General features: G+C 39.1%; 1 protein-coding gene and 1 long non-coding RNA gene across 2 annotated transcripts in view; one reads left to right on the forward strand and one right to left on the reverse strand.

Moving 5' to 3' along the window:
- Positions 1-9804, reverse strand: part of LOC107967884 (uncharacterized) — a 30940-nt gene extending 21136 nt beyond the window's left edge. The window contains exon 1 of the long non-coding RNA XR_001708659.3: positions 9570-9804. This is a non-coding gene — a long non-coding RNA (uncharacterized LOC107967884). The remainder of the gene's footprint in view (positions 1-9569) is intronic.
- Positions 9805-15070: 5266 nt separating this feature from the next.
- LOC742989 (ADP-ribosylation factor-like protein 2-binding protein) lies at positions 15071-15795 on the forward strand. Its single transcript, XM_001146568.6, has 2 exons — positions 15071-15317; positions 15381-15795. Exons 1-2 carry the CDS (start codon positions 15071-15073, stop codon positions 15632-15634), a joined length of 501 nt encoding a protein of 166 aa, XP_001146568.3. The 3' UTR covers positions 15635-15795.
- Positions 15796-23966: the final 8171 nt, after the last annotated feature.

The following is a 23966-nucleotide window of genomic DNA, read 5'->3' on the forward strand; positions in this document are numbered from 1 at the left end:
TGAATTGCTAGAAGGATCTGACTTGAACCTATCACTTTGGTCCACTGTTCCCTTTCACAGCATCACACTCCCTCCTCTTCTCTTAGTAACACAAGAGAAGTTTAAGCTAATTGTCACATCTAATATAAATTTATAAGTAATCACACTTCCTCTCATGCACATGTGGAAATGTTAGTTCCAGATTCCAAGGAAATGTACTGAAATGATGTTCATTGTGATTAATTCCTAGAAATTCTCTTGTCTCTCTCTCTCTCTCTGTCTCCCTTGGGTCTTCTCCAGCAAAGGTTTAAATTTTACATTTCAAAACAGACTGTTCCATTGTTTCATTCCTGGAACCTACTCCATGTTGAGAATCTCAACGAATCACACGTAGCTGTGCAGCTGTGGGCTGGGAATGAGTAGGGGGGAATGTAATTTGGCAAAAATTGCTTCAGAGATCTATGAGATATGTCATACAGATTGTGTGTCCTTCCCTCAGTAAGATCTAATGTAGGAGGAAAAATACAGCAATCAGAATAAAGAGGCTTCATTCTCCTTACCACAGAGGAAATTTTTATCAAAGATCTGAAGGTTCCAAATGAGCACACTGCTTAATCAAGCTATTTCTAGACCTCAGACTTTAATATTATAGTGCTGGACAGAGAGAGGATAGAGTATAAAGCATGCTGAGAAATAGAATGGCCACTCAAGAGGCCCAGAAAGTTCAGGTTTTAGCCCTTTTCATAAAGTTTTATGTATAATGGCATAGCAAGCTCTAGGCAAACACCGAAGTGGAAATATAGCCTTATTCCCCATTACATTTCTTTCACAAAATGATGGCCCACTTTCTCCTGCACAAAGATGAGAAGAAGCCCAATAGCATTGCATTATCCGTTGAGATTTCACCCTGAAGAACTTAAGTTTAAGCATATCCCATTGATTGCCTGGCATTAAAAAGCAGATATAATTTTACCCTTTGAAAGGAAAGACAATCAACAACCCAGCTGTGCATATTCATTTACGAAATCAATAGGATGCTGAGATCAGTTCTCAAGCTTCTATTTCACACATTTGTAGACTCAGGTGAGGGTCAGGCCAAGTCCCAAAACGTTTAGCTGTATCACCTGGGAATGAAGGATTCCTTGTGAGAGTGAGGGGCAGGAAACATCATGGGTCAAATTAATAAAATGGTTAAAAGAAACTACTTGGGTGATGAATTGCTTTGGTTTTTATACTTTCTGGCTAAATGAAGATTTAGCAGAAAAGCATCTGTTTAAATGCTTGTTGTTTTACATATTTCTACACTGTTTTAGTAGTTTTCCTACGTTAATGAGTATGGCATATTAAAGCTACTCTGTGACAAGTTTGCATGGTTTACAGGAAGAATAGGGTGATAGTATCCGTGTGAGTATTTTATAGGCAGTTGTGGGAGTACAGACTAGAAGCAGAGGATGCCTTCAAACTCAAAGGCTCTAAGGTATGGGAAGAAGGAGAAACGGAGCGACCTTTTCATGGCCATAAAGTCTTTAAGTGATCTGATAAAACATGTATCCTATTCCTGCCAAATCATATACCCAGATAAATTTTTTGCATACAATTCTACCTGGGTCATGTATTCTTAACTCTTGAAGTTCCTTTAATCACCAAATGTATAAAAACTAATTTATTTGCTTGTTTTCCCATTTCTCCAAAGGTGGCATACAGAAAACAAATCTTCCTATCTATGTTTCTAATTAATAAGTCATTACTTTTAGCCTTATATTTACCTAGATTTTTTTTGTAAAGTGCTTGTACAAATATGATTTTAAATTCCTGCAATACCCTATGATGCAGATGGGGGAAGCAGTGTTATGTACACTTCATAGGTCAGGCAGTGGGATAACGCGGAGTTAAGCTGCAGAGATAAGACTAAAAGTCTTGCCTTCTGCCTTAGCACTCTTTTCACCAGGTCAGCTGTCAAACTGCCCTCTGAGAACCCCGTTGGGAGTCCATGAAGATGAGGCAATAGTATTTGTACTTCACCCAAAATAGTCATCTGTTTCTTGGTTTTTTGACATGGTTGGGTTTCTATTTAATTTTGTGTTTAAAGAAAGGACCAAATTTCTTTGGTTATATTAAATATTTATTACTGCATTTATTTTTTTCTTATTCTACATAGTATTTATTATTTCCTGTATAATATATAAGTATTATAATGTAAGCAAATATCTACAAGCATCTGGGCTAATATCAAACCTATGATCTAAAAAAAACGACATAAAGTTTCATCATAGAAACCCAGATTAAAGGAAACTAGGCCCCTTCCTAGGTAAGATTCCTGAACTTAGTAGGAATGAACAAGCTATGATTAAACAAATCCAAGGCTTCAGGGTAGATTCTGGTCTCTGGGGATAGTGAATGCTGAAGTAATTAAGAGCAAGAGCTCGGCTTTTCCTCTTTGACTTAGCCTGCTGTTCAGTTTTGTTCAGCGGCTGTTTTCTATCTGTTTGGTCAGCTGGAGCCCACCAAAACATGCAGTTATTGCACAGAAGACAGCAACAAAATAAACTGAACAGCCTGCTCATGGCAGAAGGCAAAAGGGGGAGCCAGTGTGTCACATGGCAAGAGAGGGAGCAAAAGAGAGAGGAAGCAAGAGAGAGAGAGGAGATACCAGGTTCTTTTAAACAACCAGACCTCATATGAACTAACTACCTTAGGGAGAGCACACCAAGCCATTCATGAGGGATCCGTCCCCATGACCCAAACACCTCCCACTAGGCCCACCTCAAAATTAGAGGTCACATTTCAACATAAGATTTGGAAAGGACAAAACATCCAAACTCTATCATCTTCTATATGAGAAGTCATTAACATGAAATTGTGAGGCATGAAGTAAAAATGACTTGCATAGATAATACATAAACAGGTATCACTTTTGAAGCAATGTACCTATAATTTGCATTTATTTGAATAAGAGAAATCATTGCTGACATACACTGAATATTTGTTTTGTAGTAGGTATAGTCATAACCATTATACCTTTATTAATTTATGTAATCCTCACAACAACTCTATGTATCAAGATGATCTCCACTTTACAGAGGCACAGTAAGATGATTTTTCCTGCTTCCCACTTAGAAAGTGAAGCCGGGATTTATAGCTGGGAACTCTGGCTTGAGAGCCCCCATGTCCTTAACCACTAACCATACTACCTCCAGAGACCCTCTCTAAATGGGAAGAGTAGGATTTATCAAAGCTGTGGCACTCAAGGTACTCTAAGAAAGGAGTGGATGGGGTCTCTGAAGACAGTGTGTCTCATTCTAAGACATTTGTTAAATAATCCCTTCTTTATTTCCCATAAGCTTAAATATGACCATGGAGAATTTCCGCATTTGATTAGTTAAAACCTGAGAGAAAGAAGGGAAAGTAAGAGATAATTTTCACTCCACAGGTAGTTAAATTCTGGAATGAATTTAAACTCAGATATCAAGACCCTTTATTGTATATAGGCAAAAAGAGATAGAGAAGAAATAATGTAATTGTTTTTATAAGTAATTTGGTTGTTTTAAAAAACCTAAAGTGGTCTTTCAGGCAGAACAGAAGTAATCAAGTCCTGTACTGATGCAGAATCCTGTGTTAATTCTGTTCCGGTTACAATAAGTAAATGGCTAAAAAGGCGAAGAATACATTATTAAAATAAAGACCTGCCTACTACAAAGGAGCAAATTAACAAAGAAAGGGAGGGAGGGAAGGAGGAAAAAGGAAGAAAGGAGGGAAGAAAAGAAGGAGAGAAGGGAGAGAGGGAGGGAGGAAGGAAAAGAAAATCGCAATAGTATGACATTGGGCAAAGGAGACATTATTCTGGGAAAAGAAAGAATAATTGAAAGAGGTATGCTTTTTGAAGAGTTATTAAGGTAAAAAGTTATTAACTGAACAGACATTATGTGAGATAGGTATTTATTTGAATGAGTAATGACTAAGACTTTCAAAGTTGATGAAAAATAGAAATCCTTAGGTTCAAAAAGCACAATAATTCTTAGCTGAGACAAATTGAAGAAATATCTATGCAGACATTTCATAGGAGAACTGCAGAACACCAAAGAAGACTCTGAATACTTAAATGTTCAGAGAGAAAAAAACAAGTTACTTACAAAAAAAAAAACAGATAGTTTGACAACTGACTTCTCAACAGTAATTTTAAGAATCCAAAACACAATAGAATAATATCCTCAAAGTTCTGAAAGAAAATAATTGCTAATCTAAAACATATAACCAGCTAGATCATCTTTTAAGAAAGGGAACAAAACAAAGACATCCTCAGATAACCCAGAAAGTTTTCAGCTTACTCTTACTAAAAACTTCCAAAAGGTATAATTTTAAAAAGAGAATATGAGGTGCCAGAAGGGATGATATGAGCAATATTTGAATTTTTAAATTTACTTGTGCATCTTTTCCAACATGTGTATGCGTATATGAATTAATATAGTATTTGCTATCATTGTTTCATAGTTGGCAGTGTACTGTGCATACTTATCTTCACCTTGTTCATTTACTGTTGCTTAACATTATAGTCTGGGAATATTTTCATAACAGTATAAAAAGCTAATTCACAAGCACTTTTCAAATCTAATTGTGTTACGTTTGCTCTTGTCCCATTGGGCATAGCTGTTATGTGCCCAAGGTCAGAGTCCATGAAGGAGGAGACTATCCTAGTGTGTGGATAAAGGAAGGCATGAACTATTTAAAAGTCATTGCTGTAACATTCCATTACCTCGTGCAACTCAGATCCCAAGATCCCATGATCTTTGCTTAGATACCTGGGGTTCTGCAGGATTTGGACCAAGAATCTTGGCACACAGCTGCCTCTATTGTTTTTTTCTTCGTTCTGTAAGCATAGAAGCAGCCTAGCCATATTGAAAACATTTCATTCTCTTAACACATAAGGCCCTCACATGGTCATGTTAGAGCCACTGAGGAGATGGACTGTGTCTTGCACTCTTTGAAGCCCTTGAAGAACTGCAGACTGGGTCAGACCTATTGGTAGCAATTTATAATTTTTGGTGAGGATGGCAGAAGGATAAATGACTTAACAATGATGCTAATTAAATAAAAGTGCTTCACCCTTTAAGGATATGAAATCCTTAAAGTGGTGGATAGATAAGCTAGAACTAGATTCCCTTCCCTTCCTAATTTCATGTTAGCATGGGCAAGAAGAGACAGTTTGCTACAGATTTCCAAGGCAGAAGTGAATTTGCAGCCATCTTTTTATGCTCAAAAGGTTGTGTCAGGGAACAAGGTGCTGTGGCAGCTCAGGCACATTGTCTCACCTAGTTGGTGGGGGCAGCAGCTGGGCCACCAGCATCCAGCTCCTACTGGATCCTTCTTCAGCTTCTGCAACCTCTGAGCCAGGTGTATGGTTAGCTCCCTGGCAAAGGGCACTGATACCTCCTTTGGGACACCCTCATCACCAAGGTTGCAGGTTTGGAAGAGGTAAGAGACCACTGCATGCTCAATTCCTTCCCTGTGGGCTACAGGTTTCAATTCGCATCCATCTTCCCTTTCCAACTACCTGCCCTGTAGATTTCAGGCTCCAGCACCAGATACAGAAACAATATAGACTCACATAGACTGCCTAACCAGCTCCCAAAATTATATAAGGTCAACGTATTTGCTATCTATGGTTGCACAACAAATTACTTCAAAACAACATAAACATTTATTATTTCACACAGTTTCTGTAGGTCAGCAATTTGACAGTGGATTAACTAAATGATTCTAACTCATGGCCTTTCATGAGGTTGCAATCAAAATGCTAGCAGGGGCCAGGAGCGGTGGCTCAAGCCTGTAATCCCAGCACTTTGGGAGGCCGAGGCAGGTGGATCACCTGAGGTCAGGAGTTTGAGACCAGCCTGACCAACATGGCAAAACCCCATCTCTACTAAAAATACAAAAATTAGCCAGACATGATGGCACGTGCCTGTAATCCCAGCTACTCAGGAGGCTGAAGCAGGAGAATCACTTGAACCCGGGAGGCAGAGGTTGCAGTGAGCCAAGATCGCACCAATGCACTCCAGCCTGGGCGACAGAGCAAGACTCCATCTCAAGAAAAAAAAAAAAAAAAAAGATGCTAACAGGGGGTCTGCAAACTTTCTATATAAAGGTCAGATAGCAAATATTTCAGGCTTTGTGGGCCATACAGTCTCTGTTGCAATCATTCAACTCCCTTTATAGTTTGAGAGCAGCCACAGGCAATATGTAAAGAAATGGTCTTGTCCATGCTCCAACAAGCTTTCTTTACAAAAACAGTAGACTGACTGGCCAAGAGAGGGTCATAGTTTGCTGGTTCCTGATCTAAAAGTTTAATAGCGGCTGGAGTTAATGTTACTAAAATTTAGTGCAGGCAATTGGCAGAGGTCTACAGTTCCTCATCTCTCTTGCATGAGTGTCCCCACAGCATTGTGGCTGGCTCCTCCTGGAGTGAGTATATTATCCCTTTGATTACTTCTATTGGTCACACAGACCAAGAGCGCTACATTGTGGCAGGGGTTCACACAGGGTGTAGATACACGGAGGTAGGGATCATTGGGTGAGCTGTCTTGAAGACTGGCTTCCGTATTTAATTCCCTAAAATAAATGATATTCCTACTGGTTTTACGTCTCTGATCATATCCTGACTGGTACTGGAGCTATAATAGTAGACATTTTAACATGCCAAAAAAACAGTGAATTTGGAAAAATGTTTTATTATATTCCAAGCAAATTCTAAATTAATCTAAATAATATTCATACTAGACATACCTTGTCAAAAGTTAAAATTTCAAGAATATTTATACATTTCTGCAAATATCCAAATAGGGAGGAGGAAAAACAACTTTCTTAAAAAGGGGTAAAATCTCTTTTTTTTTTAGAGACAGGGTCTTGCCCTGTCACCCAGGCTGGAGTGCAGTGGTGCAATCACAGCTCACTCCAGCCTTGACCTCCTGTGTTCAAGCAATCCTCCCACCTCAGCTTCCTGAGTAACTTGGACTACAGGCGTGCATCATCACACCCGGCTAATTTTTTTCATTTTTTTTTTAGAGACAGGGTCTTGCTATGTTGCCCAGGCTGGCCTCGAACTCCTGAGCTCAAGCAATCCTCCTGCCTCAGCCTCCCAATGTGCTCCAATTATAGGCAGGAGCCACCACACTTGGCCTGCTTCCTCAGACTTCTTTACAACACTGAGTTCCTAAAGATAATGAAAAATTTGTAAAGACTTCCAGAGGGGAAGCATAATCAAGAATTTCATTCCCAGCCAAAGTGGTGTTCACGTGTGAAGGCAAAGACTGAGAAAGGAAACTACCCATGGATACGTGGCTGACTGAAGGAATTCAAAATAAAGAACTAAAAAGTAGGAAAGCCAAAATAAATTAAGTATAGAAGCTTACATATAAATAACTCCTGTAAATATAATCACAAAACTCAATGTAAAAACAAAACCATTGAACATAAGGGAACACAGGGTAAAGAAAATGAATAATTACGTGTAAGTAACATGGGTCCGCTCCTCTGTTTAACCACAGGAAGCCTGGGAAGTCAGGGAAGAAAGTAATAGAAGTCAAGGCAGAAGCCTCCTGCACAAGGCAGCATAAAAATTATATGTAAGCTAAGGCCTGAAAGAACAGTCGGAGTTGGCCAGGAGAATGGGGGATATTCTGGTGGCAACAGCAGAAGACCACTCTGGCTGAGGAAAATAGAAATCAGTTTATGGGAAAAATGTCAGAAGTTCACGGATGCAGTTAAAGGGCAGGAAGGTTAGGTTCAGAATGAGACAGACACAGTGACACAGGAGATGCAATAAGCTTGTCAGGCACTGCCTCCGAGATAATGAGCCCTAACCATGTTTCTGCCTGTGCGTTATTCCTTCTGAGACTCAAAGTCCCTGAAGAGAGAGCCAGATTGAACAAGCTCAGGCCTGTTGCTGGCCAGAGGAAGGCAAGACTGTCCCTGATGGCCCCACAGAGACAGCTCACAGTCCATAGGAGCCACAGGAAGGAAACTGAAATGCTGTTACCCATAGGAGAAGAACGGCTGCTAGGCAACTCCAAAATAATGAATGCTCACTCCAGGGGGACTGAGGCTGGGGAGGGCAGCAGAAACCTATCACAAAGAGCCTTTAAGTCATGCTAAGAAATGTGGACGTTTTTCCAAATGAAAATGGGGCATAAATGAAAGGTTTGGAGCAGGAAAGTAATAGATTTGATTTCCATTTTAGAAAGATGGCTCTGGCAGCAATGTGAAGAGGAAACGGGAGGGGGACTAACTGGAGACTGTTGCAGTAATCCAGGTAGAACAGGATGTGGCCCAACTTATTAACTATGGACTGCAGAAAAACACGTGCAGTCCATCTAGAGAGAATAAAGCAACATAGAACCAACAGATTTTGGTAACTGAGTTACCAACCTTATTATGATTAGATTATTCATCATCATCATCATCATAAGCAATAATAACGTAATAACAGTAAACAACAAATAAGAAACAATTTGATAATGGAAAACTGCATTCCCCCTTCTCCAAATAATTGATGTGCTATGTGCGATCCATTAATGAGAACTATGTAACCCATCATTTGGCTCACAACCAAATTTGCATCTGATTCACATCAGCAGTGTGGAGTCTTGTCTTCTGTGATCTTTTTTTCCTTGATCCTGACTTTTTCCATCTGTATTTGTTTTACTGTTACGCTGTGTACGTATCCTTTTTTGGTAAAGTGTCCTAAAAAAAACCTCAAAACTACAAAACAAACAAACAAAAACTCATCATGCCCATATCCTCAATCAAAACCATTTCCCTGTCTTCATAATTTGCTAATGGCTCCACCATTTCCCCTATACCTGGAGCTTGGAAACCTCAAGTATCAGAACCACTCCCTCTTGCCTGTCCTCTGTTGCCCACATTCAGATCTTCTGTACATGAAAAAGTTTTTGAATCAGTGCCCTACTTTTCATCTTTCCTTGCTTCGAGTGAAATCTCCCTTTTCCTCTTGCTTAAACCTTCCATCAGCTTCCTAATAGTCTCTCCTTGCCCTCTGACTACGCACCACTGCCAAGCTAAATTCCAATTACATTACTTTTCTGCTTTAAAACTCCGATGATTCACCAATGCTAATAAATTAGGCATTGGCCAGTGGCATATGCCTGTAATCCCAGCACTTTGGGAGGCCAAGGTGGGTGGATCACCTGAGGTCAGGAGTTTGAGACCAACCTGGCCAACATGGCAAAACCCTGTCTCTACTAAAAATACAAAACTTAGCCAGGCGTGGTGGCGCACTCCTGTAATCCCAGCTACTCGGGAGGCCGAGGCAGGAGAATCGCTTGAACCCAGGAGGCAGAGGTTGCAGTGAGCCGAGATCGTGCCACTGCACTGCAGCTGGGGTGAAAAGAGTGAAACGCCGTCTCAACATAAATAAATAAATAAATAAATAAATAAATAAATAAATAAATAAGGCATAAACCCTTCCTTCTGTATTAAAGATTTTCTCTCAGAAGATTATAATATGAAAAAGCTAGGAACACTTTTAGAATCCCCTAAATTGAGTACACATATCAGGTCTACTTTTCTTCACTTCATACCTTTTTCCAGGTTCCAGGTACATCCTGGGTGTCTTAGTCCATTTTCTGCTGCTGTAACAGGATATCACAGACTGGGGAAGTTATGAACAAAAGAAGTTTGTTTGGCTCACAGTTCTGGAGGCTGAAAAGTCCACAATCCAGGAGCCACATCTGGCAAGGGCCTTCTTGCTGCATCATAACATGGAAACTAGGTGGAAAGGCAAGAGAGTGCATGCGACAGAGAAAGCAAGAGAGTGAATGTGCCTTTATGACTAACCTACTGCTGTGACAATGGCATTAATCCACCCAAGAGGGTGGAGCCCCCATGACCTAATCACTTTTTAAAGGCCCCACCCCCTCGACACTGCTGCAGTGGGGATGAAGTTTCCAGCACTTACCTTTGGAGGACTTATTCAACCATGACCCTTGCTTCTCATTCATGGAGGAAGAGGAGTGAAGAATCCAAGTGGCAGACTTGGGAGCTCTAGCCCATCCTTTTCCCGTCCTCTTATTTTTGGGGGTCAGCCTGCCTGCTTAGCACTGTGAGCCTCTCTTAGCCTTCGTGTAGGCTTAGTGAAAAAGCTCTGCTTCTGGTAGGAAAGAGGGCCAGGGGAATGCTGGGCTTATAGCTGATGGGAAAACCTATCTAGTTCTGGGGTTTAGTGTCAGGAATTCCATTGTTGCCACATACCTGAGTGAATTTAGGAACCAAAACTAGAACACATAGAGATTAAGGCTTCTGGAGGCTAGAGGAATTGATTGGTGTGATATAACCTTTGGGGAAACTATACTAAGCTTGAGCCGTGCAGGAATCTTAAACATTGAGTTTTCTGCAGCCAATATTGCACCTTATGCCTGATTTTTATGAAGACGGTTTTTAGCTGCTTCAGCCTGGACAAGTGAGTTTAAGTCTCAAGCTTCTGAAAGATTCTGACCTAGTGGTTGAATACACAACCAAGAGGCTCTTTCTGTATTGCCTGGGCTGCAGGCACTGACCACTTCAGTGATTTCGGTGGCATTAGCAAAACTAGCCACAAAGGCTTTAGCAAGCAAACTTGGGTTTAAATTGAAAAATAACTTAGTCTGTGGGCAGCTGCAGATGGCCTTGAATAACACAAGTACAAATAGGCCTGTGATTGCGGCCAGGACTGATAGAGGGAATAAATAAATCCGGAAAGAGTCTTTAGAGTCCCACTGAGGTTTTGCCTTGAAAGAGGCAGAGTTTCAGCATTACTGTTTGGCTTTTACCAGGATTTTCATCCAGGTCTATAAAGAAGTTAGGTTCCACATGGGTCACAGAGCAATAGCATGTGAGATTCTAGCTTTAACGTATTAGTGTTAGGTTCAAATAGGTAGTACACGATCTCACTTTGAGTAGACCCAAATTCTATTCCACATTTAGAGCCAAGGAGGAAACTTTAGAGGAATTAATCTTCAATTCATGTGACTGATAAACAGTGTTGAGTCACCACCAATCATGTAAACTCAAGTTGGCCCTGAATTTGTTAATTTCATGAATTCAAACCAAGGCTTTGGATTTCAGACTAAAATTATGCATTCAACCTAAAAGGGAAGTACATTTTATTAATAAAACAATAAGAATAAATGGGCACCCTCATTGAAAAAATGCTATCTTCTTAGATAACGCTAGAGAAATAACTGAAAGAAACTATCACCGTCCCAATAAAAAGACAGATAATTTTTCAAATACGGTCTCTGAGGAACATGATTGCTTAAAATGTCACAGAAAAACTGGAGTTGTATGAAAAATATGTTGGTCTTAATATCCGAACATAAGCAGAGGAAAATTGAAAATAAAGAGACGGATTAAGCTAGAGGAAAATTTCCTTAGGAGTAAGGTTGAAATATTAGAGAACATATTAAAGAGAAATTAAACTAAAATGAGATCTCAAATCCAACATATATAAAAGGGAAAGGAAGGGGGCCGGGCACAGCGGCTCACACCTGTAATCCTAGCACTTTGAGAGGCCGAGGCGGGTGGATTGCCTGAGCTCAGGGGTTCGAGACCAGCCTGGGTAACACGGTGAAACCCCGTCTCTACTAAAATACAAAATTAGCCAGGCATGGTGGCAGGTGCCTGTAATCCCAGCTACTCAGGAGGCTGAGGCAGAGAATTGCTCCGCCTCCCGGGAGGTGGAGGTTGCAGTGAGCTGAGATTGCGCCATTGCACTCCAGCCTGGGTGACAGAGCAAGGCTCCGTCTCAAAAAAATAAAAATAAATAAATAAAAGGGAAAGGAAAATGCAATAAGGTCTAACTTGTATGAGGGAGGGTGTTAGATGCAGGGAAAGTGTGTAGTTATTACTAGAACAGAAACAGTGATTCCAAAAGTTTCAGAGTTTCTTTTTTAAAAGGAGAATAAAAACAAGAGTACACTAAAATGACATTCAAGAGGGCTAAGATCCAGGAAACTATTAAATGGTAGATTCTTAAAATTATTACTGGAAAGTCTATAGTAAAAGCAACTGATTTTCTTGCCTTCCTTCCTGCACCCTGGTAATCCATTCATTTCTAAGAAGCACACCTGATTATGTCAGTCCCTTGCCATAAACTACATATGCACACACACACACACACAAACACACACATGCACACACACACAGCCCATGCACCTTTGCACCTTAGCATGGAAGACAGTCTTTCTGTGACCTGGATTCTATGTACCTCCCTGAATTGTTTCCTGATAAACTCCACCTCTGCATCCTAGATTCCAGTTGTACCAAACTATTTGCAAGTCTTGAGTATTTATAAACTTTATGACATATTCATTCTGTCTACCATGTCCTTTTATCCTAGTCCACACGGATTTTACAAGACTCAGCTTACATATCCCTTCTCCTAGGAGCCTTTCTACATTAGAATTACCAGTGAATACAGAGCACTTACAATGTTTTATTTTTCTTATATATTTATTGACTCTTTTTCAACTCTAAGCCAGTGGTTCTCAAAAGAGGTGATATAGCTCCAAGGAGACATTTTAAAAATGTAAGGGGCATTTTTAGTTGTAATGAGTTTAGGGGTTGGGAGAACACAACAGATATTCAATGGACAAGCCAGGAAGCTAGACACCTTGCAATATCCATACAGTTCACTACAAAAAAGAACTATATGCATCATGTTCAACTTTAGAATGTTCCACAGGCCTTTCTGTAGGTGAAAAACTTGTTTATAATTATCTGAGTTAAGACTCAAGCTCTGGGCCAGGTGCAGTGGCTCACACCTGTAATCCCAGCACTTTGGGAGGCTGAGGCGGGCAGATCACCTGAGGTCAGGAGTTCGAGACCAGCCTGGCCAACATGATGAGACCCCATCTCTACTAAAATTACAAAAAAAATTAGCCAGGCGTCGTGGCGCATGCCTGTAATCCCAGTTACTCAGGAGGCTGAGGCAGGAGAATTGCTTAAACCCAGGAGGCAGAGGTTGCAGTGAGCCGAGATCACACCACCGCACTCCAGCCTGGGCAACAAGAACGAAAACTCTGCCTCAAAAAAAAAAAAAAAAGATTCATATTCTGTTTTATATAAAATCAAAAGTATTTTTGCATGGTGTTACATATTGAATTTCACAGGAATATAACTACCATAAACTGAGGAAAGAATGTACTTGGTTTATGTTCAGAACTTTATCAAGAGTTGTTTCCCATTTCAGAAATCACATCACTATGGGCACCGCTGAGGGTGGTATTTGAGTCACCAACACAACACTCCTGTATCCATCTGCATTTGTCGATGAGGCATTCATGGTGACTGTAAGTAGATGTACAAATTTCCTCATTTAGCTCTTATGGTCAAAATGTCAAATATAAATTTTAAATGTGGGCAAATATTCAGTCAAATATATTAAATTGGGTTTTACAGCTTTTATGCACAAATGAACAGTCACCAATATGTCTATTCCACCAACACATTTTTTTCTAATTAAGCCAACGAACCCATCTAGAGTAAGTGAACATTTTACAAAGGAACATGTTGATCACATTGGCAAAGATATGTACATATATATATATATATACTTCTGATATTTAAGGAAAACTGAAAATTGCTATACTGTCACTGGAATGTTCAAGAATGTTCTCTGCAAAAGGAGGTGAGTCTCATTGGTTCTTACAGAACAACATAAAAGATCATGCAATATGGTACATCATACAGTATTCTAAGAAAATTAGTTTTATAAGCTATATAAGAGATTAGTACAAAGAGGATAAAAAGAAATCTAAACCAAATAATTTCTCTATCCCATTTAATACTGCTTTAAGATGGTAAAAGATATTGAAATCAATTGCATAGTGCAAATAACTTTGATTATAAGTGGGCAAAAGTAACCTGAATAATCATAAGACTTTAATATTTGCATCTATAAAGTGTGCAAGGACAGAAAAATTATGTAGAAAAGATTATTTTCAAAATTACTAACAGTGAATACAAAAAATTTGTCAATATTTGAAAACCTAAAATTAATTAAAGGGAAAAAAATTTCCTTTTCCAACATCATTGCTTATTTAACAGATGGAGCACCAATAACGTAAGTTTAGAGCCAACTTTAAAAAGAGGTACCGGGTGTTTTAACAAGTCATTTTATTATTCATCAACAACTTAATTACCAAGTCTCAGAGAACAAGATAATCATCAATGAATGTTTAAAAATAATCCCTTCACTGACAGATTATTCATACTCTTTCAAATGTCATTTAAGTGTTTGAATGTCATGTCCAAATAAGATGGTTCACCAAGCAAATATTTTTAAAAGGTTTGGCTCACATTATGGACCTTTATGGATCTTTAACATGATCAGTAAAAATACATATATAATTGGAAATACTGCAAATTGATGAGGTATAGCCTTCAAGCATATTTGAAAAGGTCTTCCTTATTCAAATTATAATTTTTAATTTATATTTTGTATATTAATATATTTATTTTCAAATATACAGAAAAGTTGAAAGACTAGGACATGCTTGTCCAACTCACAGCCCATGGGTCACATGTGGACCAGGACAGCTTTGAATGCGGCCCAACCCAAATGCATAAACTTTCTTAAACTCATAAGAGTTTTTTTGTGATTCTCTTTTTAACTCATCTGCTATAGTTAGTGTTAATGTATTTTACGTGTGGCCCAAGACAGTTCTTCTTCCAGTGTGGCCCAGGGAAGCCAAAAGATTGGACACTCTTGGATTAGAGCAAGGAGCACCCATATGCCTGCCACCTACATTCAGCAATTGCAAGTATTTTGCTGTAATTGCTTCCTATATGTTTGTATATTTGACGAAAACATTTCAAAGTAAATTACAATGACCATGCTATTTCACCTCTGAGTTCTTAATCATGAATCTCCTAAATATAAGGATATTCTCTTGCATAACCACAATGTTATTGCTATACCTTTAAAAATTCAGGAGTGGGCTGCAGCCTGGGCGACAAGGCTTCCCCCAGCTGACCTCTGTGCCCTAGAAAGCGTAGGGACCCAATGGGTCAGCTCACTTGGGTGGGTGCGGTGGCACCAACCATGGGTGCTTTAGAAGAAGGCTTCATTGTGCCCTTCTCTGACTCTGATGCACATTTTGATGCTGCGGTTGGATATTTAGAGGACGTTATCATGGATGAAGATTTCCAGTTATTACAGAGAAATTTCATCAACAACTACTACCAGGAGTTTGAGGACACCAAAGAGAATAAACTCACCTACACACCTATTTTTAATGAATATATTTCTTTGGCGGGAAAGTATATAGAAGAACAGTATATAGAAGAAAGTATATAGAAGAACACACCTATTTTTAATGAATATATTTCTTTGGCAGGAAAGTATATAGAAGAACAGTTGCTGGAGCAAATTCTTGGCTTTACCATGGCAACTTTCACAACGTTACAGCACCACAAAGATGAAGTGGTTGGTGACATACTCCAAATGCTGCTCAAATTTACAGATTTTCTGGCTTTTAAAGAAATGTTTCTGGACTGCAGAGCAGAAAAAGAAGGCCAGAGACTGGACTTAAGCCGTGGTTTAGTGGAGACTTCATTGTGCAAATCATCTTCTATGACAGCTTCTCAGAACAATCTGCAGCAGTAGGACCTACCTCCAGACAATGAATGGGATCATTCTCAATTTCACGGGCTCAGTAGTTCAATAGGCTCAGCTCATGATGACAGGAGAACGTATCCTGGAAAAATTGATTCTGTTCTGCAACTCTTCATTCGCATTAAATATTGATGGGGTAAAAGCCAAAATGATCTAATCCTCCTGGACCTATTTATCCTGAAACATCTTGTTGGGTTTTTGTTTTTGTTTTGAGACAGGGTCTCGCTCTGTCACCCAGGCTGTACTGCAGTGGCCCAATCTCGGCTCACCGCAGCTTCCACCTGCCTGGTTCAAATGATTCTCCTGTCTCAGCCTCCCAAGTAGCTGGAATTGCAGGCACCCACCACCATGCCCAGCTAATTTTTTTGTATTTTTAGTAGAGACGGGGCTTCACCATGTTGGCCAGGCTGGTTTTGAACTCGTGACCTCAAGTGATCCGCCTGCCTCAGCCTCCCAAAGTGCTAGGATTACAGGTGTGAGCCAACACACCCACCCCTCCCCCGGCCGAATCACCTTCTTGTATTCATTAACCCTAATACTCCTCCCCTCCCCAAGTAGGTACCTCTCTCAGGTGCTTCTGACTCAGGCAGCTTGTGAGCAAGCCCATGTCAAGCATTCCACTCTGTGGGGGGCCTTTCCTCACCCCAGCATTCATGTTTGTGTATCAAAACCCACCATCATGAACCCTCTTTATCCCAGCAGGGTTTGCATAAATTTTTTGTGCACTTGCATCTCATTTTTGACATGGGTTAGAGTTTCAGTTCTTCAGCCCCAGTGAAGTTTTTTATATTTATCTGGGGTGTTACTCCAGCCAGCTGTCCATCTTGAGATTTTTGAATCTCCTGTGATCACAGCTTGTCCTGGCTGGAGGAATCAGCTGAAAGAGATGTCCCTTATCTAAAAGCTATGTGTGAAAATTCCTGGTCTTAACATTTGAAATCCTTGTGTGACTATGTCTTCTGCTGGCCCTGATGTAGTCCCACTATTTTCAGAAGTCTCTTTGAAGTGTTATTTTTGGAAAATATTTGTATAGATGAATTCTCAGGCTAACCTAGTTGTCTGAGTAGCCTTGCAGTAAGGGAAATCAAAACTTAAGCAGGGAAGGGGGTGGGTATGACCTTATAAGGGGATAATGCAACTTAGGCAATATCCAGAAAGATTGTAACCCCATAGTACTCGACCAATGAGGAACTTGGGGAGGGACTTGCATGCTAGGAGATAAATTACCTGCTATGACTGCCCTGGGTGTGCCTGCCTATCAGACACCCGATCTTGCAAGACCGCCATTAAAAGTATCGTTTCCACTGGATATGATTTTGGAACTTCCATGATTACCCACTTAAAGATCAAAGTATTATATACCGTGTGCTTTTTAGTGAATGTTGCAAAGGCAAAAATGCTTTCTACGGTGGCATTCATTCTTATTTTACTGGGCACCTATGAATGCATGCTGTGTGCTAGAAATACACTAAAAGGTATCCGTTCTTATAGCATGTTTGTGTGTTTGCATGTTTGCTGAAAATCCTTTCTGTATAAACAAGTTTGCTGGGTTCTCAGTGTTAGGTAGGGACTCTGCCATTTCTTACTGTCAAAATCTCTCCTGTGGAGATGGTGTTCCACTGCCAGTCTAGCTCAGCATGAGTAGGAAATAGTAAACACCCTTACCAGTCAGCTGTCTGCTTTGGTTTAGTGTAATGTGTGGTAGAATATTACTTATCAGAAAGCATGTATGTCATCTCTGGAAAGAAGAAAAATCACAGCAGTTCAAGTCTCAATGTGTACCTTTGATTTTTTAAAATTAAAAATAAGAATCTGTACTGACTTTTCACTTGGCTATCTTACTTTTAAAGGACAAGCTACAAGTGATGTGTTTTTCTATACTGATGCATCACTTATTAAATGCTTTTGTACCATGAGTAAAAAAAAATTCAGAATCATTATTTAATGTCATCTAATACTCAGTTCATTTTCAAATGTCTCCAACTATCCCCAAAATACCTTTTGACAATAGCAAAAATCAATTGCATTTGTGCATCATGACTCTATTTTAAGCTAGAAAATTTCTTGGCCCTATTTTTTAATATAATTTTTATAAAATTGACCTTTTTTTACTAAGCCAGTTGTCCTTTCGAATTTCCGCATTCTGAATTTTTCTGACTGACTCTTCATGGTGCCATTTAACTTATTCCTCCCTCTCATCCCTATAAATACGAAATGAGCTCTATAGACTTCATTAGATTCACATCAAACATTTTTGGCAAGAATCATATGTAATGCTTATACTTCATATTTCCTCACATCAGGAGGTAGCAGATGTCAGGTTTCCTCCTATAACTAATGCTAAGGAGGGCACAGTCCTATCTCTCCACTGCAAAGGTAGAGCTACAGCGCAAATGAGGTCCTTCTTACATTTTAAGGAAAGAAGCTCAATCTCATTATAGTATAGGGAATTATCATGACTTAATCAATAAACATAATATTTTTTAAATAAGCTGGCCAGATTAGTCTTTACAGGCTACTAACAGAATACCACAGACTGGGTGACTCATAAAAACAACAAATATTTATTTCTCACCATTCTAGAGAGTGGGAAGTCCAAGATCAAGGTGCCAGTAGATTCTGTGTCTGGTGAGGGCCCTATTCCGGATTCACAGATAGTTGCCTTTTTGCTGTGTCCTCTCATGGCAGAAAGGGTGAAGAATCTCCCTGGAGTCTCTTTTATAAGGGCACTAATCACATTCATGAGGGCTCTGCCCTCATAGTCTAATCACCCCCAAAGGACCCACCTCCTAATACCATCACCAGGGGTGTTAAGATTTTAACATTTAAATTTTAAGGGCACATAAACATTCAATCCATTGCACCTGCTCAATGTTAATTTTTATAGTTTTCAGCTTTGCCGCATAATCTAACATAAGGGTAGGTTAAAAGATACTGACTCAGAAATATATTGCTCTCATTTGGATGCTGTGATGATTAGGTTTAAAGATCCATTAACATTTTACAATACCAGATTGGGTGGTTTCAAACAGATGTGGAATATCTTTGCCAGCATTTTCAAGAAAAGTTAATTGATTTCAGTATGGTGCCTCTCATATAAAAAAAAAACTTAATTGGACTTTGAGGACAACATATGATTTAATCTGTCATAATAAAAAGATATCGGATCCAGCTAAGACTTTCTCACCCACTTGTTCGAAAATAATCTAAATTATGGCAGCATTCCTCCCATCCAAGTACTAACCAGGCCTGACCCTGCTTAGTTTCTGAGATCAGATGAGATCAGGTGGGTTCAGGGTGGTATGGCCAAATGGCAACATTCCTACTACACATATAGCTGAGGATGGTTTCCAAATGCTTACTGTGAATGTCATGAAAATCAATTGCAAACCGGTGACAGGAGATTTTAAGCTAACTTTCATAGACTCTGTACAAAATATTGAACCATAGACCTAGGAAACAGATATGTCATTGAATTTTAATACAAGATATTGTTTTCAAATATTTCATATCATTAGCATATATTTGTTTAAGTTGAAAGTACTATGATAAGATATATATGTTCTGATAATTACATTTTGAAACTGTTGTTATTAGTCTGTTCTCATGCTACTAATAAAGACATACCCGAGACTGGGTAATTTATAAAGAAAGAGGTTTAATGGACTCACAGTTCCACGTGGCTGGGGCGGCCTCACAATCACGGCCGAAGGTGAAAGCCACGTCTTACCTGGCGGCAGGCAAGAGAGAATGAGAGCCAAATGAAAGGGGAAACCCCTTATAAAATCATCAGATCTCATGAGACTTATTCACCACCAAGAGAACAAGGGGGAAACCATCCCTGTAATTCAATTATCTCCCACTGTGTCCCTCCCACAACACGTGGGAATTATGGGAGCTACAATTCAAGATAAGATTTGAGTTGGGACACAGCCAAACCATATCATCTGTATATTTATTTTTTGACTACTTGTTTTTTTCTCTACCATTTGGAGTCCCCAGAGCACAATCTCTTAGAGCCTCTTGTCTGATGGTTTCTTTTTCCAGTCTACTCTATTCACCATTGCTTATCAGAGAATGGTCACCCATGTATTTTTAAGCTTTAGAGACTGGTTGTATAACTAAATAAATTGTGGGATTTTAAGACATTATGTGAGATACTGTTATCCATACCATGTGTCACAATAGAATTATTTTATCCTTCATTTTTAAATAATGCCCAACTCATTTTCTCCCTTCAATGCCCATAATTTGTCTTGGATGTTTTCCCTACTTCAATTAAAGGTTTTCATCTTGTTCTCTTATCATATACAAACTAGTGTGGTTTTAGTTTCTCCTAAACTATTTCTATTCAGGTGTTTACATATGCCTCTGCTCTTTCCTTTTCTTATACCTCTTATTTTAAAATGACCTCTATTTCTTACTTATTTTATCAGATGAGCGCATTTGACTACATCATTATAGTTCTGCCTAATTGTGCCTGGAAATTAACACGTTAGATACACATATTATTAGATTATAAATTACTTTCTTCTTTGTGTCTCCTTTATATTACATTTAGGACAATGTGGAATATTTTAAATTGTGATAAAAATAAACATTCCCAAATCTTACCATATTGACCATTTTAAAATATACAGCTCAATAGTGCTAAGTATATTTACGTTGTTGTGCAGCCAATCTCCAGAACTTTTCATCTAGTTAAACTGCAACTCTATACCTCTTAAACAACTCTCTATTTTCCCCTCCTTCCAGCTCCTGAGGATAATGTTGATTTTTAAATTCTCTGCATAAGCACGTCATTTTAAATGAGAATTTTATTTTGAGATTATGAAAGAAATTTTACAAAATATTTGTTTAAAAAAATGAAGGACCTTTGGGTCTAACAGAGTCAAGAACCACCACTCTAAGCTCCTTGAAGGAAGAGTGTTTTATTTACCTTGGTATTTCCAGGGCCTACCACGGCGTAAATAATAGAAGCTCAATGAATATATATTGAAAGAATGAGTGATTGGAAAGCTAAGCGAAGCCAAGCATAGTGACTCATACCTACAATCCCAGTTCTTTGGGAGGCCGAGGTAAGAGGATGACTTGAGGCCAGGAGTTCAAGACCGGCCTGGGCAAAATGGCAAAACCCCATCTCTACAAAATAAATAAATTAATTAACTAATTAATTAATTTAATTAGCTGGGTGTGGTGGTACTGACATGTAGTCCTGGCTACAAGGGAAGCTGAGGCAGGAAGATCACTTGAGGCCAGGAGTTTAAACTGCAGTGAGCTATGATTGCACCACTGCATCCAGCTTGGGTGACAGAGCAAGACCCTGTCAAAAAAAAAACAAGAAAGAAAAGAAAGAGAAGAAAGAAAGAAAGAAAGAAAGAAAGGAAGGAAGGAGAAAAAAGAAAAGAAAAGAAAAAGGGAAAGAGAGAGGAAGGAAGGAAGGAAGGGAAGAAAAGGAAAGAAAGGAGAAAAAGAAAAGTTAAGCAAGAGAAACCACTATCACTCACAAAAGATCACATGTTGTATGATATCAGTTAATGAAATGCCCAGGATAAGCAAATCTATCAAGACAGAGACAGAAAGCAGATTCATGGTTGCCTAGGGGTGGGAAACGAAAACAGTCGGGAGGAAGAATGGGAATGACTGCTGATAGGTACAGGGTTTCTTTCTGAGTTGAAGAAAATCCAAAGTTAGGTTAAGGTTATACAACTCTGGAAATATACAAAAAAAAAAATTGAATTGTACACTTAAAATGGGTAACCTTTACAGTACATAAATTATATCTCAATAAATTCTTTTAAAGAATTGATTGAATACATCCTAAAAACCTATAGTCACCATCCTTAACAAGTCCTTTAGGACTTCACCAAAAGTTCAACCAATTATGATTTTATGCTTTCATTTGAAATGCTAAGTATTCTCAGAATATCAGATGTACAATTACATCTTCTGTGCAAAGTAAAATACAAATTATTATTTTATTTTATTAAATCATTCAGAACAAATTGTATTCAACCAACTCAGCAGTATAGTGTAAACTCAAGGGACGGGAACTGTGGAATTGCTTCCTTCTGTATTGGTAACAGATTAAACAAAATTAAACAAGCAAATGACACTGAAGAAGTAAGCTTACTCATCCATGGTGGATCCCCTGTGGGCAGAGTGCCATGGAAACCTCTTACAGCCAAGGGTATGAAGAATAAATCCTGCTCAAGAGGATTAGACCCTTGATCTCACCTGAGGAGAAGTGGGTGCTTCCCCACCCATGGTGCTGAGCTGGCAGAATGAGGCTGGAGTCAAGGTTCTGTCAAGGTAATCTTTATTTTTATTATTTTTTTTTTTTTGAGATAGAGTCTCACTCTGTCACCCAGGCTGGAGTGCACTGGTGCAATCTTGGCTCACTGCAACCTACACCTCCTGGGTTCAAGCGATTCTCCTTCCTCAGCCTCCCGAGTAGCTGGGACTACAGGCATGTGCCACCACGCCTGGCTAATTTTTGTATTTTTAGGAAAGACAGGGTTTCACTATGTTGGCCAGGCTGGTCTCGAACTCCTGACCTCAGGTGATTCACCCACCTTGGCATCCCAAAGTGCTGCAATTGCAGGTGTGAGCCACCGTGGAGTTAACATTTGAATCTTAGATTATGATCCTTCCTGTGCCAGGGAGGGGCTGATTCTTTCCTGTGCTTGCACATTAAAGCCCCCCTGCACCAGGGCCTAGATTAGGTGTCTCCCCAATATTTACTGTTAAATATGGCCATGGAGTGATTACCTAACTGCCAACTAAAAACTACTTGATCATTGCTTTTCTTTTCTTTTCTTTTCTTTCCTTTTAGAAAACTTCAGTACTCCCATAACTGATACTTGATTAACATACCTGGCACTCTGGCTTAATTCTTCTGAGGAATTTCAGTAGCATTTGAATTTATTTTCTCAACTCAAAAGCATTTTTGTTGTTCTTCCAGAGGATATAGCCCTGATGTTAAAATATTCTTTTTCTCTTGTCCGACAATGTGAGACAATGCAGTTGACCCCTTGAACAACACAGGGGTTAGGGGCACTGACCCCTGTGCAATTGAAAATCCTCGTATAACTTTTGACTCCCAAAAAACTTCAATATTAATAGTCTACTCTTAACTGGAAGCCTTACTGAGAACATAAACAGTATATTTTGTATGTTATACATATCACATACTGTGTTCTTATAATAAAGTAAGCTAGAGAAAAGAAAATTGTATTAAGAGAATCATAAGGAATACAAAATATATTTACTATTCATTAAGTGAATCATTATAAAGATTTTCATCCTTGTTGTCTCCACATTCAGTAGGATGAGGAGAACAAAGAGAAGAGGTTGGTCTTGCTGTCTTAGGAGTGGCAGAGTCAGAAGAAAATCCACATATAAGTGGACATGCATAGTTCAAACCCCTGTTTTTCAAGGATCAACTGTAGTTCATAACAAAACAGTGATAAGTATACGTAATAGAGAGGGTATGAAAGCTCTGTTTTTAACCTTGTTTGAAAAATCATTTCCAGGCCAGGCATGTTGGCTCATGCCTCTAATCCTAGCACTTTGGGAGGCTGAGGCGAGCGAATCACCTAAGGTCAGGAGTTCAAGACCAGCCTGGTCAACATGGCAAAACCCCATCTCTATTAAAAATACAAAAATTAGCTGGGTGTGATGGCACATGCCTGTAATCCCAGCTACTTGGGAGGCTGAGGCAGGAGAATTGCTTGAACCTGGGAGGTGGAGGTTGCAGTGAGCCAAATTCGGGCCACTGCACTCGAGCCTGGGCAACAAGAGCAAGACACGGTCTCAAAAGAAAAAAAAAATCAGTTCCAATAACAATTCTTGCTTTTCAACTTTATTTTCATGACTCCTTGATTGATTCAACATGATTTTAAGAAAAGTCCTGTTCCCTGGGACTGCATTACAAGCTGTCTAGATAGCTGCCATGAAATGGAAATTAACCCCACACCAGGGGAGGCAAATTGTCCTATAGATTATTCTATATTATGTAGACTTTCAATTATGTAGACTTCCACAGACTTTGATCAAAACAAAATCTTCCCTAAGAGTCCACCAGGCTCATATAGCAAATCTAAAATAACTTCTTGTCAAGGCAGGTAAAAACTGGCCACAATTATGGCCACAATTTTGTAAAAAGTAGCATTTGGAAGTTGTAACTATAGTTCTAAAAATGAAGTAAGCATCCTGATCCATAAGGTGTCAATAAAGTTCTAGACGTTTTTGTTATAGAAAAAAAAAATGACAAACTGTCATCTGTCTGTTGTATTCTGAACACTTGATTTTTTTTTATTTT

This window comes from Pan troglodytes, chromosome 14 (assembly GCF_028858775.2).
Source record: "Pan troglodytes isolate AG18354 chromosome 14, NHGRI_mPanTro3-v2.0_pri, whole genome shotgun sequence".
Classification (NCBI taxonomy): Eukaryota; Metazoa; Chordata; class Mammalia; order Primates; family Hominidae; genus Pan; species Pan troglodytes.